The 16,918-nt window shown below is 37.6% G+C and overlaps 2 protein-coding genes across 2 annotated transcripts; one reads left to right on the forward strand and one right to left on the reverse strand.

Annotated features, from left to right (window-relative positions):
• Positions 1-7,931: 7,931 nt before the first annotated feature.
• On the reverse strand, positions 7,932-12,153 carry LOC107805310 (sodium/hydrogen exchanger 1-like). Its single transcript, XM_016629320.2, has 14 exons — positions 11,986-12,153; positions 11,743-11,861; positions 11,155-11,252; positions 10,912-10,968; positions 10,662-10,708; positions 10,392-10,586; positions 10,076-10,125; positions 9,817-9,883; positions 9,602-9,702; positions 9,379-9,480; positions 9,090-9,228; positions 8,954-9,016; positions 8,732-8,815; positions 7,932-8,322 (listed from the first exon to the last, which is right to left on the reverse strand). The coding sequence occupies exons 1-14, from the start codon at positions 12,151-12,153 to the stop codon at positions 7,996-7,998; spliced, it is 1,617 nt and encodes a 538-aa protein (XP_016484806.2). The 3' UTR covers positions 7,932-7,995.
• A 2,081-nt stretch (positions 12,154-14,234) lies between these two features.
• On the forward strand, positions 14,235-14,696 carry LOC142176140 (uncharacterized). Its single transcript, XM_075243219.1, has one exon. The coding sequence runs from the start codon at positions 14,235-14,237 to the stop codon at positions 14,694-14,696; it is 462 nt and encodes a 153-aa protein (XP_075099320.1).
• The last annotated feature ends 2,222 nt before the right edge of the window (positions 14,697-16,918 follow it).

Genomic DNA, 16,918 nt, shown 5'->3' on the forward strand with positions numbered 1-16,918 from the left:
ACATAAGAATGGTCGCCCAAAAACAGCAAGCAGAACGGTATTACAACAAAAAGGCCAAAGTACTACCACTCAAAGTCGGGGGCACTATGTACTCAAAGCCAAAACACAGGCGAGCAAAGACCCAAGAGAAGGTAAACTAGGAACCAATTAGGGCGGGCCATACATTAGCTATATTAAGACGTGTATATATATATATATATATTAAGATGAACTCGGTATCAAAGCTTCAAATTAAAGTTTACATTTAATACTTCAAATTAAAGTTCAATGCCTTCAACATAATACTTCAAATTAATCTAACAAAACTAAAACATTAAGCATAGTACGTCTAATAATTTTAAAATAACACAAATTGTCTCAAATCAACTTAAAATCTTAAATACGAATGTTTGCAGAACACGCAAGACAATTCTTTATATGCCTTCTTAAACAACCTGTGCCCTCCAACTTTGGACGATGAGTGTAGACTCGACCACAGTTCTTGCACTTTATTATGTAAACTTCTTCATTTTCTTCTACCACATTAAAGTGTTCCAAAACAAATGGGCGCAATCTAGAATCACCGGGCATGATTTAACTTGAATTAAGAATTTGAGTTGAGAAATGAGAGATGAGTGAAGACTTGAATACTTCAATTTAAGTTTGAGAAATGAGAGAGATTGATGATTTTGTGAGTAAAAATGAAAGAATAAGGGGGTATTTATAGTTGAGAATACGGAAAAAGTGTAATTATAAAAGGTTTGGGGTTAAAACAAAGTTTGGGGGCCAAATGGCTATTTTTTAAAAAGCCAAACGACTGAATTGGCAGGCCAACGACTAGTTTTTAAACTTCCAACCGTTGGCACATTTTTAAAAAAAATTGAAAAATAACCGTTGGGCCTGTTAGGCCCGGTTGAACCGACCCAGGCCCACCAACCGGTCCTGGGCTCGCGGTCTCAACATGGAGGACTAGCCCACAGTGGGCTCCTAGGACCGCTTGGGACCGGATTGTTTGGACCGGCCTGTTTATCCCGTTTAGCCCATGGTTTTGCGGTCCCTGGCCAGTTCCGGGCTGGGCCCGGACCACTATACAGCCTTACTTGACTTGGGACTGGCGCAATTGTATTATAACATATTTGCATGAGGGAACACTCCCATCAGACAAAAGAGAAACCAAAAAGCTTCGAATGCAGGCGGCCACATACAACATCATAAACCACGACCTATACAAAAGAACGTGTGGTGGTCCTTTGGCGAAATGACTAAGGCCAAACAAAACAAGATGCGTCCTCGAGGAAGTACACGAAGGCCACTGCGAAGCCCATACCGGCAATCGAGCCCTTGTTAGATTCCGCATACGAGCCGGCTATTATTGGCCCACCATGAAGAAGGAAGCCGCCGAATTTGTCAAGAAGTGCGAGCAGTGCTAGAAATACGCTCCTATGATACACCAAGCGGGCGAACACCTCCACTCAGTCACATCGCCATGGCCATTCATCAAATGGGGAATGGACATCGTGGGACCACTCTCAGCAGGATGAGGTAATGTACGTTTCCTTTGGGTCTTAACTGACTACTTTTCCAAATGGATAGCAACAGGTACATTCGCCCAGGTACGCGAACAGGAAGTTATCACATTCATATGGAGGAACATCATATGCCACCTCGGCATCCCCAAAGAAATTATCTATGACAACGGACCTCAATTCATCGGTAAAAGACCGCCAAATTCTTCGAGAAATGGCACATCAAGCGAATACTCTCCACGTTATATCACCTTGAAGGAAATGGCCAAGACGAGTCCTCCAATAAAACAATACTAAACATCTTGAAGAAAAAGCTTGAGGACGCCAAGGGACTATGTCCGGAATTGCTATGGGCATACCGCACCACGCCAAGAACAAGCACAAGAGAAACGTCACATTCACTAGTCTATGGGACTGACGCAATGATACCAGTCGAGATTGGGGAACCAAGTTTGAGATACTCCAATAAGAGCAGGCCAAGAAATGATGAGAATAGGAAACAAGACCTCGATGAAGCGGAAGAGTGAAGAGACATGGCTTATATAAGAATGGTCGCCCAAAAACAGCAAGCAGAACGGTATTACAACAAAAAGGCCAAAGTACTACCACTCAAAGTCGGGGACTATGTACTCAAAGCCAAAACATAGGCGAGCAAAAACCCAAGAGAAGGTAAACTAGGAACCAATTAGGGCGGGCCATACAAAATCACGGCAACAGCAAACAAAAGCTCATTCCAACTAGAAACAATGGAGGGAAAGCTACTACCAAATAATTGGAACGTCGCTCACCTCAAATACTTCAACTTCTAAGAATGGATACCCTACAAGTCGTACTCTTTTTCCCTCACCCGGGTTTTATCCCAATTGGATTTTATCGAGGAGGTTTTTAATGAGGCGACAAAGGGGATGTCTCGAAGTTTGAGTATAATTCATCGACCCACCTATCGACTATTTCTCCAAGCCGAACGATGAAGGGACTAGGTAGACTAGAACTTCTCCAATGTATGAATGAAATAAGCAGAAACATGTAATATTCTCCAATGAATGAAATAAACAAAGCAGCATCTCTCCACAACTCCACCAAGTCATTTTACACTTTACATTCGACCTCGCTCGAATTATTTTACATTCGACCTTGCTCGAATTACTTTAAATTCGACCTCGCTCGAATTACTTTACATTCGACCTCGCTCGAATTATTTTAAATTTGACTTTGCTCGAATTATTTTACATTCGACCTTGCTCGAATTATTTTACGTTCGACTTCGCTCGAATTATTTTACGTTCGACCTTGCTCGAATTACTTTACGTTCGACCTCGCTCGAATTACTGTACATTCGACCTCGCTCGAATTATTCTACATCGACCTCGCTCGAATTATTCTACATTCGACCTCGCTCAAATTACTTTACATTCGGCCTTGCTCGAATTACTTTACATTCGACCTTGCTCGAATTACTTTACGTTCGATTACGCCAAAACACTTCGTGCAAATGGCCAAATATTCAGGGACTTCCCCGCATAGCAAAAAATAAAATAAAAGAGAGAACGGGAATCCAGAAATACATAACAAAAAGGTAATCATTCCATCTCAATTGTCGAGTTACAACTTTTTACAAAGGGCTCGAGAATGCCCCCACAAAAAATAGCAAAGCCAAAAAAAACTAAGTACAAAAGCTTCACTTCACATCGTCCCCACCAGCATACTCGTCATCAAACCAAGGATCGGAGGCAAGCCCATCTGCGACATCCTCATCATCATCCCAGTCGGATGTAGTAGGGTCATAACTACAAGTTTCACGAGTGGCACGCGCCTTGACACGGATGCCCTCAAGCTCCGCCTAGGAGACCTTCCCGGTAACCTGCAAAGATTTGTACATGTCAAGTTGAGCCTCGGCATGGACCCACATTTCGTACAACTCCTGCGACACGTCGGTATCGGCAGAAGTACGAGATGTAGACGATTGTGTCTGCTGATGTATCTTTTCGGCCCTCAGGGAAACGACTTGCTCATTTAATTCACACAGCTCTGCCTCCAAACCCATGATCCGCTCCTCCAACCTCTCCACCTTGAGCACCGACGTCTCCGCCTCATTAGTCCGCTTGACCTGCAAACATGGAGAGTGTTATCTAGGGCCTCCGCTTCAGCCACAACAGCCATTCTGCCTTTCTCAGCCCGACCCGAGTCTTCGATCTTGGAAATCAGCTCATCCCTCAAATCGACAGCCCTTGCCTCCCTCTGGCCGAGTTTAACCGTTAAAGACGCCACCTGCACTTGAAGGCCGGCATTTTCAGCCATCACCCCTTTACTCATCTCGAACTCGGCCTCCTTGGCCTTTAGCGCCTCCTCAAGCTCGCTGCACCTACTGATGGCCCTCATGAGCTCATTGTCTCTCTCTCTCAGCTCTTCGTCCTTCTTCATCAGCTCATCATCCTTCTGTTTGAGCCCATCACAAAGCGACTGAAACTCACCATCCTGGATGAGAAAGTCGGCTAGCGTTCGGTGCTTGGTACGGTACTCTTTGTACTTGGAGGTCATCTTCTTAAAATGGTTGTCATCCGCTCCTCCCGCCGATCGCGCTTAATCCCCATAATAAGAGTCTGACATGCAAAAAAAAAAAGAGGTTAGTGTAACACATACGAAACAAACTTAATCTAACATAAAAAAGCACTCACTCGCAGGGCCATGCCAGATATACCCAACGACGAATTTGCATCTTTCATCTCCTGTATCATCGTATTCTCAGAAGCCACGCACATGGTAGCAAAGGCTAACACCGCCCGTTTTTAGTTAGCCAAGAGGTCGTAGTCCACGGGAATGACTATATGCCGATTAGGACCCTTCATACTTATCTCCACACTAGTAGTCCTCTCCATGAAGGTTCATACCTCCTCAGGGTCGATGTGTAAGCCAGAGTCATCGTCCTCCGCAGGGATAGCTCTACCTCCCTTAGTCGCCGACAATGAGGCACCCTCAACAGCCCGCGTGAGATCTCCGCCACCACGAACCCCCTCAACCTCATAGGGCCTCTTCTCCATGGCATTACCCACCGCGGAAATAGCCTCGAACTTTGGTGTAAACACTGATCCCGATTCCAAAGCAATGGATCTTACTGGCCCAACATCGGCAATAATGGCTTTTGCGGTCTCCACCCTTCACCTTTTCCTTGGTGATGCCTCCTTGCTGCAAGACGGCTCGTCCACAAGGTGGAAGATAGGCTGAGAAGAGATCTCATCCGGCATAGCAACAGTTTGAGGGGCGGAGTCCCTCATTGGTGTAACTTGAGCCCGACCTCCTCGAGCAGACTTAGCTAAAGCGAACTGCATTCCAGCCGACGTGATGGCCTGGCAAATATAGGTACTGGAGCCTTTGCCTTTTTGGAAACTCACCGACCTAGCACCAAAAGAAGGTCGCGTCAAAAGGCAATAATGAACGGCAATAAGTTAAGGAAGAAATAACACTTACTGGACTGAGTCTTGGGTCCAAAGCGCTTGTGAAAGAAGGCCCAATCGCGAATTCCCACAGTGTGGGGTAATACGCGAGTCACCCAATCTTCAATATCGAAGATGGGAGAAGGTGCACGCCTCTCAGCTGAAAACAAGGAAGCCATGATATTCAAAAACAAAAGAGAAAGAAAGAAAATAACAAACATACGACATGACGCTTACGATTATAATTCCATTGCTCGGGGAACCCGATCGGATTCGCCACCAGGTGCTCGGTCTTGATGAATAAGTATTTATGCCAGAATCGCCGGTTCATCTTATCATCCATCCCCGCCACCAACCCCTTGACCCCACGATGTCGCAGATGTATCAACATGGCTCTATAAAAGTTGGGCGAGAATAGATGCAGCAGATGGCAAATATTGAGCTCACAGCCGACCAACTCTGCATACTTTGCACATCAGAAAAGCTTTGTATAAATAAGGGGAGAACTGCGCCGGGTAAATATTGTAAAAGAGGCAAAACGCCTCCGCTAATGGGGGAGAGGAAGAGAATAACCGACTAAGAACGGTTAAACATAGAAAGCATAATATCCAAGTCGGTGAACTTGTACTATATCATCTCTCACCGGGATAATCTCGACGTAAGAGGGAATACAGTACTTGGACCGGAGGTCAGCTATTTGATGCAGCCCCATCTCAGAAAGCTCTTGAGGCGGAGAAGGTTCCTTTGGGAAATTGTGTCTGACCAAAAGATTCTTGGGAAGCACCTCCTCCACGGTGGGAAAACTATCTTCCTCCTTAACTACAGATTCCTCACCACCGAGAGGAATGGCCATCGATAAAGGAGTGGCATCGGTGAGTCTATCGTTAATGCAAGGGGAATTTGACATATTTCAGTAGTAAAGGGTATATAGCAAAGTCGGAGAAAAAAGATGTCAACCGGAAAAGAAATAGGGGACTGATATTGAAGAAATTGCAAGAAATCGGAAGTGGAGATCCAAGAAGAAGATCAAAGAAAAAAGATATGAATGCAACAAGGGGGATGCTGAAAGTTTCAAAAACGAAACCCCTCATCTACTTATAGGGTTGGGTAACACCGGAATCAAGGTAGAAGAGTCGTCAATGGCACCAAAACCGAAGCGACAAAAGCAGATACACTTTATTAGGAAGACGCGTAATAATGACGCGCGTGGCATGATGTCATCCTACGATAGCCACACCAACCGCAGCCCCGCCTCCAGTTCGACCTCGGTTGATTCGATTCAATCGTTACGACCAAATTTCGTCTAAACGGCTGCAGACAAGAGCCGCTCATCGAGGATGTCCAAGATCACGACCTCAACAAGTGGAGGGACTAACTGTATTGGTCAAAATTTGGATTAGACTTAATAGCTATAAATGGACGTGGTCGAGGATTAAACCGACCACGGCATAAGGGCGAGGAGTCGTCTTAAGAGAAATTAGCACCGAGGTCGAGCAACGGGCGTATGAAAGTAACGGTAGGATAAGTTAGAATAGAAAGAAGGAATATTCTATTGAATATTCTTTCAGTTTTACTTTTTTAGGGTTTCTCGGGGATATCCCCTATAAATAGAAAGAGATAAAGAACAAAAAAAAGGATCTTCACTTTTTGATAAGAGCACATTATAAAGAGTTGACTAAAGAGAATATACAAAAGCTTGTTCATTGATTACATTGTTCGATTTATGTTGTTCATTCACAAGATCCAAAGATTCCTTACGCATCTTCATTTCCTACCACCCCACGTTGTTGTCAGGGAATAAAATCGTCCAAGTCATCTAACATTTGGGTAATAAGACCTACATTTATTGCATGCTTCTTTATTCGTTGACAATCATTTGGTTATATACTTGATATTTATTGTTCTTGTACACAGTCTCATCCCATTAATATTTTTCAATTTTAAATTTAGAATTTATTATGTTTAATTAGGATTCACTCTCTAGTGATTCGGAGAGAGCAGTGACAGTGAGTATCAAAAGGATATTGATTGCTATGTCTCAATACTTAGATCGGCCAATCTCAACTTTCTTTCCGGCAAAAGAGAACATTTTTAATGAAGAAGGTCATGTGTTGATGAGGCTGTATATACAGTGAAGAGTTTAGGAAGAGAAGAGCCAATGCTTATTGTACATAAGAGTTCTTCTCTAGTTTTGTCTCCTCTCCTCACTAGGTGGTTGGTTACACACACCTGTCTTACAGATAGAGTCAAGCACGAGATGAGTTATTTATTACTTGTAGCATATGTTAGTTAAAGGGTCTCTGCGACGTAGCTCCTCAGTTCGAACTTATATTACCATAATCCAAAGATATCATCATAAAGTCCAACTAGAAGAAAACAATCGTATAGAACACAGCTATACTATATCAAATAACCTAGGCATCACGAGTGAGATTTGCTCCAGCTAAAGTTGATCAGTAGACAAGGGCGGATCTAGCATGTTATCTACGGGTTCCCGTGAACCCAATAGCTTTTGTCCAAACAGTGTAAATGTGTTCTAAAAATTCATTAAATAACTACAAATATTTAAATGTGAACCCAGTTACTATTGAAAATTTACTCGAAGTCATTGCACGAACCCATAAACATTAAATCCTGGATCCGCCTATGTGACAGTAGAGCACCTTCACCACCAACGGATAGGTCAAAGGTTCGAATCACGCAATTGATCATCCAGGGTTCAGCGGGGTTAGAAGAAAAAGGAAAACGACCCAAGCCTATCACATTCCATTTGGAAATAGCATGTAAACGGGCTGCCTCGAGAAGAAATAAGTCCAAACCAAGAAATATACTCCATTTGAAAAATAGAAACAGAGATATATGTACAAGCTTAGCAAAATCAGCAGAATTAGAGATTAATATCTGAATATTTACAAACAAGTCAGCCTAGTGTAATTCATGAATATATACAGAAGGCATCCTTGCAACTATTGATGGTTAGTTGATAGCAAAACCGGCAACTCCAGAAACCTATCCTGTTTCCCAAAAAAATAAAAAATCTATCACTTGCAAACTGTTTTCTAAACGAGACGTAAGCTAGGATTACTTCCAAATAGTGAACCGTGATCACTTCCTTCATTTGAAGACACTGGTGTATCTGGCATGGAGTCCCTCCCTCCAAACACGCGTCGCATAAAAGCATCATCAAACTTACTCCAAAAGTAAATAATGGTTTGTGCAGGTCTTTTCAATAACATTGTCAAACTGCTTGTCCGAGGAACATCACCTTCATGTTCTAGCCCGTTGAGAAGTGGGAGTCCGAGGGATAGTTCAGAAGAATTCATGTTGATGTCTTTTGATGGAGGGAGCAAGTACCTTATCAGAGGCTTTGTTATCAACCCAAACACCTAAAGGATCCAAAAAAAAAAAGATCAGTACAAATATTGAGAGCTGTAGAAAACTTTACTACTAGTATATCAGGTGGGAGAGTCTACTCAAACTACTATTAGCTCATTACTGATGACTCTTAGCAATCAATGGACTCAATTACTTCACAACTGATATGCAGTGGCGGAGTCAGAAATTTTACTAAGGGGTGCCAAAATATAAAAAAGTAAAATAAGTGAGAGTCAACATATAGTATATATACATAAAAAATAAATTTTTGACCTAGTTAAACAGTGTCAATTAACGCCCTTTAGCATAAGATGGCTCCGCCACTGCTGATATGCAAAAACCAAAAAGATGTTTGTGGATTTATGTAATGAAAGGTAACTAAAAAACATAGGTAGCAAAGGAGTGATGTAGTTTAATTACCACAGTACTGAAGAGGACAATTGTAATAGTGCTGGTGATCATGACTGCATTTCCTGGCAATTGTGTGTGGCCAAACCTTGTAAACTACAAACAACAACCCAGGCTTCAATCAGTAACATTATTTTTATCAATTACTAACAAGATATTCAGATAAAGTACTCCTCCCTCATGTTTCTCATTTTTCATCTTTGAGAGTAATGAGAAGAGAGTTCAATTATCTACCTGGTTATAAGCCAATGCCATTGAAACAGCTCCTCGCATCAAACCAGCCCACCATATTGTAACCTGTGAAGATGAATTATTAAGTTTTTCCGTAACAATGGAGTAGCAGCACGAAACTTTGACAAAGTCAATAAACCTGGTGCTTGAAGCCGAGCTCGTGATCCTTAGATTGCTTCCAAGAATTTGATAAAATGGCCAAAGGTATCACAAAGCACGCTCTTCCAACCATAACCAGAGCAAGCAGCACACCACTCACTGCAACAGATTTTCCAGGACTGTGGAAACAAGTCCAAAATCAAAAGGCAAAGCAAATAAGTAGAGCTTTTTAACTACTGTATGAGCGTCACAAACATAATCATTGACACTAAATTTGCCTAGGGCCAAACTCGATCTTATGTTTTAAATGAAATAGATTTCAATCTCACCTGTGGCTAGCGAATCTCCATTTCTCGATATCTAAGGCATCCATACCAACATAAAGGAAAATGAAAGTCTCCGCAATAAATGACATTGTTGCAAAAGCATGCCTGTGAAAAGTTAAGTTAATTTAGGAATGACAATATGGCTACTTTAACATGTTCTTACAAGAAGAAAATAATTTGATTTCAACTGAGAAAGAGATTTGTGAAGTCCGAATGTTTGACGTACCTTGTGGTCACTTTTGAATTATCGGTCACATTATGCCAGGTATAGTGTGACATGACTATCCCACAGACAAATACTGTAAGAATTCCATTCAAATCAAACAGCTGAAAGGTTGGCATGATTATTAACATTTATCAAGATCAATAATCATAGAAACTACAAACAGTGAGAGCTAACAATAAGTTGATATAAAACTCATGCAGTTAATGTTTACTTACTTCTGCCATAACATATGAAAGGTAAGCCATGAGAATCATGAGAGCAACTTCACGATCGGTTGACTTCCTGCCATCAGAATTGAGGCTTATTGAATTACAAATGAAGAATACTCTACTGGGAAGTGGAAACCAAACAATCTTTCTGATTGCTAAAGTTTGTGTATTGATATTAACTGGGATGTGACTGATAAACATCAAAGAATAACTATATCTGAACCAATAACCATAATACGAAGACCATGAAGAAATTTATACACACCTCCTCCCAAGGTATATCTTTTTTATTATGTATGCACTTAGCAATCCAACCTGCATAAGAAGAGCATCATATCAGACATGTATGAGATATTGATAAAGCCTATTATAAATAGGCGGATCATAAACAAAATCTGATCATGCGTATATTAGTCGGCTAATATATACAAGTCCTTCCAGATCAAACCAAGTAATGTAAGATGTTGAGTCTTATCCAGAAGAAAAATCTGTTTCCCAACTCGAATTGTGTCGAAAAGATAGGCAAAAATTGACTAATGCACTAATGTAAAACATAATGCGAAAAAGGCTGGCTGACTCACAACTACTCCGAGCAAAGTGCTTCCCACAAATCGGTAGAGAAAAGTTAGAGTAAGCGATAAGGCCACTCGTGAGTTGATGTTTGAGAGGTCGAATTTCTGGATTGCGTTAAAAAGCACCACTGATGTAGCATCATTTACCACACCTTCTCCAAAGACTAGGCTGTAGAGAAGAGGTGTCTCATCCTGATCAAGCACCTGTAGAAAACACGGCTTGCTATTTCAGTAATCTGTTTTTATCTACGGAATTAAATTGCAGTTCTAGGAGAAAACCTGCAATGTGCAAACAGAGTCTGTTGCCGAAAATATAGCTCCAATCGCTGCAGTAAAAGAATTTTAATAACCATCAGAAGATGTGAGAAAGAAACCAGGACACCAATTGTATGCTTTTCCTTCTAATAACTACATCATTTGTATGTTTTAACTTTTCCATTTATGAAACCGCTTTTACATATCATTACTTTTCCATTGTAACAAATCAATAACCACATAACAATCGACGGAGAGAAGAGGAAAAGATTACCAAGATAATCCCTTAACTCCAGACCAGTGCCCAGCTTCCCGAGTAACAACCATGCACCTAAGTAAAGATTTTGAAGCGAAATTAAGAGACATAACCATAGAGTAACTCAAGAATAAAATCAAGACTGAAGTAACCACATTACACTTCAGAGAGCATATAGTTGCAAATTATTCGCAGAAAATTAACTTATGGACACTAGCTAGGCATTATCTTTCTTTAACTGATTGAAGGAGCAGGGCATACCAAATGATATGACGCCGAAAGATATCAATGTGCCAAGGACACCAAACAGCACAATGGTCCCTAAATTCCTGAAAAAGTGCTTCATTTTCACCTGGAAACTGGTAAAGGTAAAAAGTGATTTATCAGACTCCATAGATTACATTAAACACCTGATAAAAGATTATGTTATCATAAACTAAATATAACATTCCTCTTTCTTTTTCCCCCTTCTCTCTTTGCCAGTTAACCACAATAACAGTGCCAGTCGTTAAGGTGGTGACCCTCTTAGTATATGAATAACACCTCCATATTTAAGTTATATCATAGATTACACGGCCACAAGAGGAAAAAAATGTTTAAAAGTATTTCTGTCTCTTCGATATGTAGACAGTAAAAATCAATCCCAAGGAAGAACACAATGACCCCTTAGCAGAATGTGATGTTGTCCTTCCAATGTTATATATAGTTGTTCATAATAATTTAAAATTCAGCGGAGCACTCAATTTTACTAATATGTGGTTGGCAAGATTCATGAAATAATGCAACAATGCCCAAATTAACACCATAATAACGTAACAAACCACTATTACCCTATGATGAAAAACTTACCCGGCATTGAATATAATGGCAGGTATAACATAAACAAAGAACAGCTGTTCGTCAAATTCTAAAAGATGAGGACTCTTTCTATTAGTAGTTAGTCGAGTGATGCCTGCAGCAGATAAACCCTGCAGCCAAAAGAAAGGATGGATATCCATTAATATCGAAACGAGATAACACAGATAGTACATATATAAACTGTTAGAGATGTGTAAATGTGTTTGGTACAACATAAAATTTAAGAAGTCGTACGATAACAAGAGCTGTGATGGACTCGTTAATCCATCGGCTTTCTTCAAGAAGATGACCAATCACAATGCATCCACAGAGAAGTGTGACGAAGAGAGTTAAATTTACAAAGACCTGATCAGAACCTGGCAAGGCCGTCACACCCAATCCCGCTATAGCGCCAAAAACCATAATGTTATCTACATATAACCAGTAAAAAAGAAAAGACCAACGTAAGTTAATCTTATCAAACACCAATGTTAATTAAAGAAGACAACTTTAGCAATGCTAATATAACCAAAGTATAAACCGGATAAAGATCATGCATGCAAACACATTGAGCTTAGTAAATTCCTATATATATATATATATATATATATATATGTGTGTGTGTGTGTGTGTTTACATAGTTGGAGCAGTAAGTAAGGCAGGCGCACGTGCATATTTTGAAAATAAATTCATAAAGATTAACAGTACCAAAAAAAACTTTATTACCTTCAAACTGCAGAGGTTCCAATTGTATGAATGCTAAAAAACAGAAGCTGAAACATGTACGTATTGTCAAAGAAGTAGTAGGATTCTAGGCTAAGCGAGAGAGGGAGACAAGTAATTTGTAGTAGTTAAGGAGAGAAACTGATGACAAGAAGATTACCACATTGGAATAGATATGAGAGTTACAAGTTAAGCTGGACAAGGATGCTTCTCAGACAGCAAAAAACTGTGGAGAGACATTATAATAAACGGCTAACGTGTCTATATGGACCCAAAATACGTGGTCTATGCATAATCCTAATTAATCTGGTCAACATAGAGCAAAAATAAATACACAATCCTCCTTCGGCCCGAATACCGGGTTTTATTCTGAATTCAGTTATTTATTTATGTATGCATGTTGCGTGTTATCCCCATCTTAGTAGTAAAATGTAATTTTTAAATATATAATTAAAAAATTATATATTATTTTTAAAGTTATATTTGAGTTATAAAATAAAGTGTAAGCTTTTGAAATTGATGAATATTGATCCTATATAGTTGATTAAATAAAAGAAAAAAAATTCATAAAAGTCCTCAATCATTATTCAATATATTCACCCTAAATTATGTTCCAATTTTATAATTTTATCTGTTTAATTTCCCAAGTTATCGTGCTTCCTTTTCAATTTCAGTAAAAACACATAACTTTAATTAATTTTAAAATCCTAAATAGTTGAACTTTCTACATAGTTCAAATAAGAAAACTTTTAATTAATTTTTAAATCTTAGATATTAGTGAAATATTTACACTACATTTTTTATTTAATATTAAAATTAATTTTTAAAAGATAAAAGGTCAATCAACATTTTGTGTAGAGGTTTTATAATTTTATAATATAAATTTAGATTTGTACAGTTTAGTATGATTAAATATGATATCAAATAATAATTTTAAATGCTTAATTGAATGTGGATTAATTATTTTGTATGATTAAAAAAAGAATTATTAAAATGTATATTTAGTTGTTCCACGTTGAAACAATTTTAATTTAAATGCTATTGTATCACATAATTCTAATTTAATATTTGATTTTATGTCCCCATATTTCAATATTTTAATTACAAATCAATTAAAGTCACCATCGTTCTCATCTTGATTTTTTTAAGTATTACACAAATAATGTATTTTCAAATTTTTTAATTAGTACGATTTTTATAATGTAATATATTTATTTATTTTAAATACTAAATATATTTTTTTACTTATTTTAATAAGAAAAGATTTAACATGCAAAATTATAATTTAGATGTTACTGTATTATAAAATTTTAATTTAATATGTGGTTTTATGTCCCCATACTTCAATATTTTAATTACGAATCAATTGAAGTCGCCATCGTTCTCATCTTGGTTTTATAAGTATTGCACAAATGATATTTTCAAATTTGTAATTAGTACGATTTGTATAAGGTGCAATATTTATTGACTTTAAATTCCTAACTATTAGAATTTCTTATCCGTTTTAATAAGAAAAGATTTAATATGCAAAATTTTAATTAATTTTAAAGTCCTAAATATTAGGAAACTAACTTAAAATTATAATTTTGTTCATTATAAAAGCTATTTTTAAAGGGTAAAAAGAACGAACGATATTTCCCTAAAGGTTTTCGTGCTTTTGATATAATATAGAAGATTCATTTTTTGAGCTAGTAATAAAAAATTTAAATATTAAAAAAATACTGTAAATTACGTATAAAATTAAATGGTTAGATATTTTAACTTAATAACTATTATAGTCAATGATTACTTGGCTGGCATTTCAAGATAAGCTAATGACTAAAGAAAGATTGTTGAGGTTGAACATCCCTATCAATGGGGACATAAACTGCATACTATGTGATTGTGGAGAACTTGAAACTCACCATCTATTTGTGGAGTGTAGCTGGATTCAGAACATAAGAGTAGCACTGCTCAATTGGTCAGGAATAACTATCTCATCATATAATGTTAGCAGGAGTTTGCAGTGGATAAAAAACAGGCACTGGCGGCAATTCAGAAAAGAAGTAGCAGCAGCAATCATAGGGGAGACAATATACTATACTTGGCAAGCTCGAAATTGGAAGCATTTCAGGAAGATCAATGTAAATACAACATTTATAGAAATACAGATTAAGAAGGAACTTAGGGAGAGGATTAGCATGCTAGCAGGATCTAGAAGACCTAGAAACTGTCCATTTTTGATGCAGAGGATATGTAATTAGATTAGTTAAATTCTTTGTTGTTGTTTGCTTTTTCTGAGAGCTTGAGAGAGTCTGATCCTAGTGGATTGGAACAGTTGGCTGCTCATAGGTTGTAAATCGTTTGATTTGTTATGGTAATATTCACAAATTATTGCCAAAAACTGTTATAGTCTAAGAAAAAGTATCTTGACTCTGCAAATTATGGATGATGTAATCGGACGCGGATTCAAACATTTAAATATTCTTATCAACTATCACTTCAAGTTTTTTAATAATTTATTTATAATCGATTTCTTAACTATGATTATATATATATATATATATATATATATATATATATATATATATATATATATATATATGCGCGCTTGTTTTAGTTGAACTCATGCAACATATATTTGTTGCATCTGCCTGTATGAGTAATCGTAATTTATTTCAACTCTGTTTTTTATTTTCCTTCAAAAAGATAGAAAAATAAAACATTAACTTACCATACCATGTTCTGAGCAATGTGCATTCTCAGTCAGCAGCAGGTTTTAATTATCTCTACTATTCTATAGGATACATTTGTGAAAAGGGAGATAAGAATATGGATAATATATTTTTTGGAAAAGATAATTAACACACGAGTTATCCAAAGCAAATGAACGTGCTATATCAAGCGAGGCTTTTCTTTTATCGAATTTAAGAATCATCAGCTTCCCTATGCAATGGTATGTTACGTGTTATACTTTTTTATTTACATTTTTCTGCTGGCATCTAAAATGCTTAAAGAATTGAAAGAATTACAAGAAAACACATGACTTCACACCATAACAAAAAATGGCCCATATTTTTAAGTTTTACCTTACCTAGTTCATATTGTACATATTTTGAAAGCACTAGCAAATTCAAAATCTATGTTCTTACAATCATTGCTTCTAAAAGCTATGGAGTTAAATCTATGTTCTCACAACCATTGCTTTCACTCTCTCTTCTTCTCACATCTTCTACATATGCTTCAAGGGACCGTGTATTTTCTGCTTCTCCTCTTGTGTCACCTGCTTGCAATGTAAGAAAATTGAAGAGTAGAAGTCCACCATTGAAGACCATTTAAAGCTTTGCTTTTGAAAATGAGTTTTTTGAATTTATTAGTTGTTTGGATCGGGTGTTATTCCAATTGATTGAAAATATCAAAAGGAGTTCAAAATTTAAATTTGAAGTGATTTGGAGTAGATTTGAGCTAGATTTGAGTTAAATTTCAGAAAAGACGCAAGGAAGAAGACGAAGCCAGTTTTTTGTATAATTATGTATAATCTTGTATAATAGTGTATATGAGTGTAGAAACACACCTTATACACTTTTATACACCTTCATACAAGCGTCTGTAGACGAACTTCTTCCACGATTTTCAGTTGCAATTCTTGTTCAAAACCAGTCCACATCTCCATTAAATGACTTCAAATTTTATATACAACCTCCTTATACTATTTCTAACAAGTCTAAATAATGCCCACTCCAAATTTCTCACAAAATCAAATTCGAAATTTAAACCCACATATTTATGTTTGTTAAAAATCTAATTTTCACCACCCAAATGAATTTGGTTTGTTGAATTAATATTTGAGTCACAGTTACTGATTCGAAAATTAATTTAAAAGCTTGAAGAATCTTTTTTTTAAATAGATAGTAATTTTGAAAACCTATTGGAGTTAGATGTTGAATCTTAGTCTATTATTTTTTGGCTAGTTAGTTGTAAATTGAAATATGGGCTATAAAATTGAAAAGTAGGGAGCTCAGAACGTGAAATTTTCCCTAAAGAATTTTCCTTTTTAATTTATAGTTTAAACCTTATATTTCAAAAGATTGATCTCTACATTAACAAAAAGTTGTGTAACAAGAGTTAATTCGGTATCTATATTATTGGTAGAATATACTAACACATCCTCATCAGATGTGGAGAATTCACTCACAACATCTTTCAACTTGGAACTAAGGGTTGTAACATGCTCTGTGGAAGCAGATTCCTTCTTCTTCTGGGACCTTCTCACTAGGGAACTGGGTTCCTCAGTTGTTTCCTCTTCAACCTCTACCACTGGAACAACCTTATCACACACGATAACATTGTCTTTCACCAATCTCCTCATGTTCTTTTTATTGCTTTTTCTGCTCTTCTGAAGGGCAGACTCATAGGCTACCTTTACTTGCAACCTGGTAGTAGGTCGCTTAGTAGAAGACTCAGGAGTGGAAACCACCCTTCGCTT

Source organism: Nicotiana tabacum, chromosome 22 (assembly GCF_000715075.1).
Source record: "Nicotiana tabacum cultivar K326 chromosome 22, ASM71507v2, whole genome shotgun sequence".
Classification (NCBI taxonomy): domain Eukaryota; kingdom Viridiplantae; phylum Streptophyta; class Magnoliopsida; order Solanales; family Solanaceae; genus Nicotiana; species Nicotiana tabacum.